The 8,464-nt window shown below is 40.1% G+C and overlaps 1 protein-coding gene across 13 annotated transcripts in view; it reads right to left on the reverse strand.

Moving 5' to 3' along the window:
- Window positions 1–7,852, reverse strand: part of TCF4 (transcription factor 4) — a 339,457-nt gene extending 331,605 nt beyond the window's left edge. For 6 of the 13 annotated variants that reach the window (XM_045527875.1, XM_045527871.1, XM_045527882.1 and 3 more), the window contains exons 1-3: window positions 6,064–6,201; window positions 5,058–5,149; window positions 3,399–3,471 (exon numbers count right to left, since the gene is read on the reverse strand). In XM_045527875.1, the coding sequence (XP_045383831.1) occupies window positions 3,399–3,471; window positions 5,058–5,129 (145 nt within the window). In that variant the 5' untranslated portion in view covers window positions 5,130–5,149; window positions 6,064–6,201. Of the gene's footprint in view, window positions 1–3,398; window positions 3,472–3,920; window positions 4,212–5,057; window positions 5,150–6,063; window positions 6,202–6,483; window positions 6,540–7,304 lie in introns of those variants that run through there. The other 7 variants (XM_045527873.1, XM_045527867.1, XM_045527870.1 and 4 more) reach the window with 6 other exon arrangements.
- Between the last annotated feature and the right edge of the window lie 612 nt (window positions 7,853–8,464).

Consider the following 8,464-nt stretch of genomic DNA (forward strand, 5'->3'; position numbering starts at 1 on the left):
TTGGAAATCTTTAACAATTGCTGAACACCTCAGTAAAACTAAACAGTTACAGAAAAAAAGCTCAACTTTTAAACTAAGGGAGGAAGATGTAGTATCCATCACAGACTAGCTGTAAATACATGTAACAGATGTGACATGGGCTGATCTAACAAGTTCTCTAGAATACATAATTTTAGTAGCCCAACTCTAAAACTACTTTTTTAAAAGATTCCAAAGCTAGTATGTTTATTTTTTGCTCACACAAAAAAAAAATACTCAAAGGTAACCATATAAACTGTACTTTTGCTATATCAGAAAATTAAGTCCTTACTCATCAGTAAATTATAGACTCCTTAGATGCATTTTTTTTTCTTTTGGAACTTTCTCATTCTATTTTTTAATGAGAATAATTTTCTTATCATCCAGGCATGCGGATGCTTTTAGTTTGTTTTAAGATCAATGATATAACAGATATTAAATCCCTTTGATTCAGTTACCATATAGGTTATAACTATTTCTTAAAAATAATTCCAGAGCCCACCAATTTTCCCTGTTAAGGTCCCTGAAGCTCAGAACCATCATGGCTGAATTGTTTTAGTGCTTTCTGCTGAACACCTGCAAACATCAAACAAAAACTGCTGGTCCTTTCCTGGGTTGACAAAAGCCTTTCATGTGAAAAATGCTCCCTGGGAATGTCAGGCTGTAGCTCAGGTTACATTCCATTCTCCCTAGCAGCCTCCCCATTTCTTAAGGTGGTAGGAAAAACCATGTTTGTGAAATGAAAGATTAAAGGGAATATGGCCACACTTTATTTTCATTCTCATGTTGCAAATCACGATGGAGCATCCTGTATTAATGGAATCAAAAGCTATTGGGAACTTTAAGCATGAAATATTACCATGCCTCACTTTGAAAAAATCCAGCTGATTTTTCTCATAGTTTAGATCTTTTTTTCCTAGATCCAAGTTTCCAAGGGGCCCATGAAAGTGACATCTGAGTCTACTCAGGACAATGGATATTAACTTGAAGTAAATTTTGAAAATTATTTCTCTCTCCAAAGTTTCCTAGTTCTTCCAGTTGAAGGGCGAAGTGCAGTTTTCATGATTTTTTTTATTTGTTATGCTTTAAAAGAGATTTATCTCTTTTATTAAGTGGAAATATAACCCATTTTCTTCACTAATAGCCCTGTGTTCAAATATGTCTTAGTAGAGGAAAACTAACACTCCAACCTATACCCTACATATTACAGTCTCCATCATACTGCATAAAATGAATACCCTGCATTTTCAATCAGGCAGCCAGAATAAAGGAGCCACTACACTTTTTACCCTTACAAGTAAACATTTCATTTAGTCCTGAAAACTACACCTCTGGTACAATGTAACTTAAAGTTCAATACCCTAAAAATAATCACTTCATATACATTAGAAATATTATAACATGGCTTAGTAAGTGTGAAGTCTCTCTCTAGGTTTAAGTATGCAGGAATATATACATAATTGTTTAAGAACTGTGTAAATTTTGATATATAATCACTTATCAAAATGCATTAATACATATTAAACTTATCTAGCCTGTACTCTCTATAAACACTTAAACATCATAGCAAGGACTTTATTTAAATGTGAACATAGAAAATAAATCAGACACACAGTTGTCTTTTTAAATGGAATACAATTTCATACTTCTAAATCACCTTACGTTATTAAACCATATCTAAACTAATATACTTCATTTATTCCAAATGTATCCATTTTACAACAGCGCAAACTAGTATTTTGCACTGACTTTGAAAGTAGTCTACCTCTGTGCCTTGAGACATAATCTACTTTTAGATTTAAACTGAATACATACGTCTTAAGTAAAGTCATAAAAAAAATCACTGAGATCAAGTTAGTTACTGTTTTGATAGTGTTTAATATGAAAAACTAATGTGCCCACAAGAGATACTTATTCTCATCTTCTTCAAACATGCCTATTAATATTTTCTATCTTAAAAGTTACAGAGAGAATATCATGCAGAAATTTAGAATATATAATACCATAATACTAATACAACAAAATTCTAATTCCCAAGTGGAAAATATAATAGGGGCCAGGACAGTAAAACACAAATATACTGTCAATAGTACTTTTGATCAAAGTATACTAAAACATAAAATAAAATATAATCATACGAGCCATCTCATATTTTGTAAGTCAAGTTATAGAGACAAAAATTCCCTAAACTTATGGGGGCTAATAGAAGGAAAAGTACCTTATTTGGAAATCAGCAATTTTTAAAAGCCATTAATTGTATATATCAATTACACAAAATGCACAGGTGAACAGATTTCTTTCACTAATATAGCACCAAAAGAATATTAAAAGATATGAAATTATAGTCATAGTTGACAGACAATTCCACTGGCATCTCACAGCAAAAAGATGTCAACATTCACCAGTCTGACTTTAGAATAGTACTCTGCCTAATGTACTGTTATGTACTATTGCCAGAACTCCTAAAATACTGCAGCTGTTTAACAAGCATAAATGGATTTAAGCCTTGGACATAAAGGAAAGCAGGCAACAATGTCTAACTCTTTCTTATTTGAAATTCATTGGACAAAAAAAATACATTTTAAATGAATATAATATTTTCAGTCTCCACTTTTAATAAGAGACAGCCAAACAGTCCAGTACCAAAACTCCTCCTTAGATGCCAGATAATCATTGTGCACACAGATTCCTTTGTGAATAGCGCTAACGTCTTTTTTAAGCATCACCCAAAGATCTTTCATTTATAAAATATAAAAGTCCTTCCAAATTTGCAACTTTAAATATAGCAAAAATTCATGGCACAAGTAAATGATTAAGAAAAAGAAACAGCTAAAGCAACAAAAAGGATATTTTAAATATAAATGAATTCATATTTAGCCTCTCAGATTAGCAAGAGGCTATTTATTTACAGCTATGGTTTACTATGTAGCATTCATCTGCAAAATTGAGTGCTCATTTCTTTAAAAGGGTTAATCGTACACAGTACCTAATAACTGATATTATTTACAAGGGATTTTCCCTTTTTATGAATGTTAGATTTTTCCCCTATTTCAAAATAGGGGACATTAATTTATTCCCCATGTTAACATTGGCCTTATCTTCATGTGTTTGATTACAACTATATTAGAAAATTGCTTTTAAATTAAGTGATAGAATTTTGAGACAGTATGCTTAGCAACAACAAAAAAAACATCTAATTTTAATTGCAAAAGATAACATTTTGTGTAAGTTATACCACTACTGGATAATGAAATAACCATATGATTACAGGCTAAAATTGAATGACTTTTTCAGAACACTTTAACAGAGCCAAAAATATACAATGAGTAAATAAACAGCTAAGAACATTTAACTTCACACTAAGAAAAGAATTTACATACTTGAGCCAGTAAAATGTCCACTCGCCAAAGAAGTTGGTCCATTTTTCCCACTGCTCACAGGAGGTGAAAACATCTAAAAGAAACAAAGAAATATTACAGTTGAAAAGAAAATACTTGTGCATTCAGAGTTCATCAAGTACCTTCATACTCTTATCAAATAACTTAAGAGTTTATGCTAAGGATTTATTTAGTAAAACACATCACCATCCAACTTAAAATTAAAACAGGCACAACATTACAAATTCTCCCCCCCATCACAACTGTTCTTTTTTTTCACCCCCCTCAGGTTCATTAGATTGCCAAGCAATACGACTACAATTTGAACATATATAGTCCCCAATGTTATCAAGATTCAGGTTAGAGGGCAGCAACCTCTCTAGAAAACACTAGTTTCACAAAGGAGAAGAAAAAAGTTGTTTGTTTTATATTGAAAACCTTGGCCATAAACGTGGCAATGTCCATTTCCATCCCGTATAGGATTTGCCTGTCATATGTGAACCCAAATAAAAATAAAAGTGCCACCTGCACTAAATTCTCATTTCGTCTCTAACATGAGAGCAATTTGAAGCAAGACTCTCTCTCTCTCACACTCTCACTCTCTCTTTCACTCCCTCTCTCTCCAGCATTTATTTCGACCCTAATTGGTTTCCCTCTTCTTCGACGTATCTAGTGGATAATGCACACCTTCCCTGAGTCAGAGCCTGCAAAAAGCAAAGGAACGAATGGAGAAAGTGCAGCAAGCAGAAAGGGGGCTGCAAAGCTGCCCAGGGCTACGTTTCCTGGCAAAACTTCCGAAAGCCATTTCTCCAAAAGAAGGTCTAGAAGAGCAGCAGCAGCAGCAGTAGCAGCAGCATGAAAGAGCCCCACTTAGAAGGCAGTTTGTATTTTATTTGTGTGTTTTGTGGATTCTTTTTATTTTGCTTTACAAATGCATCTTACACCAAACTCATCTGGCATTAAAAATGAATTTCATTCCCCTGACATGTTGGGGACTTGGTTTGGGAAAGGGAAGCAAAGGGATGGAGAAGGACCAAGTACAGCCGTAAAACTCCACAAGTGTGTAAGTTACGCTTTGTGCTGATCTCAGGACTATGAAATTTACCAAAACAGTCCAAAGGGTTCTAAAGAATGTATGTTCAGCATATACATACTAGTTTTCAGAATCCCAGGAAAAGATGTAGCTAGGAGGACTACAGGTCCTACTAATCCAAAGCATCATCAGTTTAAAACTTTAAAGAGACAACTGGGTCTCCTATTTTCTGTTTCCAGAAAATAACAAATTCAAACGAAGAGTAGTGCGCAAAGTATTAGTACTCTCTGTGTTCAGATAAGGCCAAGTTTTAGGGGTGGTTTATAGTTTTAGGGGTGTCTGTTTTTCCTTTCCACTAGGGTTAGATTCCATTATTTTGGGGAATCGGTGGGTAGAGAATTCAAGGCAAGTAATTAGGCTCGTAAAAAGAAAAGCCTGAATCTTCCATCACACCCAAAAATTATAGTTAAAAACTTGTCAAAAAGACATTCATATTTACCAAGGATTCAGCCAATTAAAAATTATTCCTGTCCTTTAGATTACTATTGGTTTCTAGCAGAAGTGTTTGGTTTTTTTGTTTTGTTTTGTTTTTTTCACAGCTGTTGTTAGTTTCCACCGTTCTTTCTTACCGCACTGAAATCCAGTAAATCACTCAGCTCTTTGTCCGTCCCTAAGGCAGCCATTCGCTGTTGGTGATGCATTTTAGCAAAATCACACAAACCTAGAAACATGGAAATAACCGCAATCAGAAAATCCAGTCCCAATCCTTGGAGAAAACACAATCGGATTTTTGGAGACTGGGGGGGTTGGGGGGTGGGGATGTGGGGGCGGGTGGGATTAAGGTGGAAAGGAGGAAGGGATGGGAGAGTTGTTGTTGGGTTTGGTTTGGTTTGTTTGTTTTTTTTTTTTTTTTTTAAGATGGAATAGGCAGCAATAGCAAAAAAAAAAAAAAAAAAAAAGCGCGATATTGTATTTCCAAAGAGACGATCAAACTGGTAACATCCACTATAAAACCAAATCCGGGAAAGAAAAAAAAAAGCCGCTCTTCAGCGCATCATTTTATGCAACAGGAGGTAGAGCGAGAAATGAATGGATCACAGAGAAAAGAGAAACTACTCAGAACGATCCGGTCTCAACTTTCCCCCCACCCTCCACCCCACCCCCCCACACACTCGCACACACACACTCTCAACGCACACACACTCGCACACACCACTCCCCTCTGCTTTTCAAAGTAGCTATAAAGAAATTAAAGATGAGCGTCTCCGGAGTGAAAACACGTCCAAAGGGGGAGGGGTGACAGGGTCGGCGGCGGGGGGGGAGCAGAGTGGAGGGTCGGGTCCTGTGATTGTCCAGCACCCTAATTTGTGAAAGAAAGGGTGATAAAAATTAAAGTCAGGCCCTTGGCAAAGTCCTCGGTCCCTCGGAGCGGGCATTGCTGGGGAGGGGGGCGGGGGGGCTGGAGATGAGGGGGAGGGAAGAGGCGCGGGAGGGGAAGGGGTGTCTCTGCTGGGAACGCCGGGAGCCGGGAGCCCGCGGCGCGGGAGGCGCGGAGCCGCGTGCGGGGCCGCCGAGCCCGAGCCCCGCGCCGCCCGGCGCATCAGCCCCGCCGAGCCCGCCGGCGCCGGTACCTACCGCCCGCGCGCGAGAAGGGGCTCTCCGTGCACCGCCGGCGCCGAGGCGGCGTTCATGTCTAACCACCGCCGCCACCGCCACCACCTCCTCCTCCTGCTCCCGCTCCCGCTCCTGCTCCTTCCCCGCCGCCGCCGCCGCCGCCGCCACTACAGATCCGCAGACACACAGCCAAGATCCCTGACTCTTAACACCAACTCTCTTCTCCGGGGAGGGGAGGGGACGGAGGGAAGGGGGGAGGGGGAACACGCCGAGGCGCACGGAATTGCAAGTTCAGCAAAGAAATGGGTGGGGGGGCTCCGGCGGAGAGACGCGGCTCGCTCCGGGTCGGGCTGGCTGGGATGCAGCCCCCCCCCCGGAAAAAAAAAATCTCAACACCTCCCCCGCCTCGCCAAAAAGTACAAACGAAAATTCATCGAGCACCTCATTTTTCTTCAGATCGTCAGTTACAATCTGAAGCCTGAACACTTCAGTTTTTGCCCGTTTCATCCCTCGGAGGCACTTTGAAATTTATTCGAGTTTACATCCCCTCACTTCTTTCTTTCTCTTACTCTCGTTCCCTCTCACTCACACATCCACACACGGCAAAGCAAGTTTATACTAGGCTGCAAATACACGTGATGCAAAAAGACTTTGCCAAGAGGAACAATATTTTTCTTTTCCATATATAAATCAAGCCACATTTTGCTGGGGAGATTTTCGTTTCGGTAGTTTTGCGTTGGGGGAGAAACCTGAATTGCATACTCTTTTCCCTCCCTTTTAAGTCACAGAATAGTATAGCTGCAAACTTCGTCAAAAAAAAAAAAAAGGCATTTTTGGGGGGTGGATGTTGTTTTGTTTTTGCACTTGAGTTCCTAGGCACGCTAAGTCCCGGTTCGCCAACACTGTAAGTTTTCAACTCAACATTTACCATTATAGGCCCTGCATGCTCTTAAAACATACTTTTCCACATCACTTTTTAGGACAAAAATTAAGCTTCATAATTCTACCGTTTCGTAATAACAAGCGTGCTTTATCCAGTATATGCAACATAACGCTATTTTAACTAGTGTGTTAAAAAACACATTCTACAAACCCTGGTATTGCGAGTGCGAGTACATACACAAAATGCATGCACACACTTTTTCCCATTGGCAATTATTTAATAAGTTGTTCCTTTTGTTTATATAAAACACTGGGATCGACATTTTAAGAATTAAATTCAATTACAAACAGTTTACTCTGACAGCAAATTGTAACGTTACCTTAAATGGCCACAAATATTCTCACAATATTCCAAGGAAAGAGACTTTAAAAAGAGAGACCAAAAATCTTCTGCAAGTACTTAGTATCTCACATGTGTGTCCCCCAAAAAAGTATTTTAACTGGTACTCAGTTCTGCTCCAGGGAGGTCCACAGATTACAAGATTATGCACCTGGCTCTGGTTTTTGCATTTTCCACCATAAAACTGCAACAAAATTCCCTCCACCCAAAAAGAAATCATTAAAAAAAAAATCCAACAACTTTTTCTTATTGTTTATAAAAAAACAACACAGGATAGTTATAATTTTTCCTCAAACAAATCTTGGTGGTGGTTTTTTTTTTCTTCTCCTCTTATAAAGTCTTAAACTTGTTCCAAGTTTAGAGATGTCTCATCATCATCATCCTCCTCCTCATCATCATCACCATTGACTCCCCCGTGGAGTCACATTGATAATAATAGGTTTCCCTGAAAGATACATTGTAATCCATTCACATCCGGGAACTGCGGGCTTATAAAGAGACGGCGCTGCGGCCGCGGCTGCTGCTCCAGACAATGACTGGGGAGGGGCGGGGCGGGAGCGGGCGACCATAGAGTGGTAAACAGTGCGCCTAGAGAGGCGCCCAAGATGGCGGCGCGCGTCGACCACGCCTCCTCCGGGAGCGGGGGCGGGTGGTGGGGCACTGGTGGGCGTCGCGCGTGGGGCAGCCTTGCAAGAGTTCACCGAGGGTGGGGTTATTCACAGGCCCCATTTTCCTGCGCTCTTCTTTTTGTTTCCGCTTCTTGGCTGTCCCTGCTCTTTGACACAAAAGTGTAGTTTCTACATAAATTCACGAATTAAACTCCACAGACGTCCGCAGGGGAGTCAAATCCCCCAGCCTCCCCTGAGACTCTGGAGAGCCCGCGCGGACCTCACCGACAGCAAGCCCAAGCCGGAGTTCTCCGGTTTGTGGAGCCAGTTTTCTTGGGGATGGTTGGGTGGCGTGGAAAAAGACCCCTGAGCCAAGGTGTTCCTGGGCTGGAACAGACGTGGATCCTCTTCTCCATAGGCCCCTGGAAGTGTGAGAACTTTGTAAGTCCAGAAAGTCTTCACTTGGAGAGGACTTTCATTTATTGCTATGCAGACTCAAATCGAGTTTGTACCATGAGCCATGACTGACTCA

This window comes from Lemur catta, chromosome 16, assembly GCF_020740605.2.
Source record: "Lemur catta isolate mLemCat1 chromosome 16, mLemCat1.pri, whole genome shotgun sequence".
NCBI classification, from domain to species: domain Eukaryota; kingdom Metazoa; phylum Chordata; class Mammalia; order Primates; family Lemuridae; genus Lemur; species Lemur catta.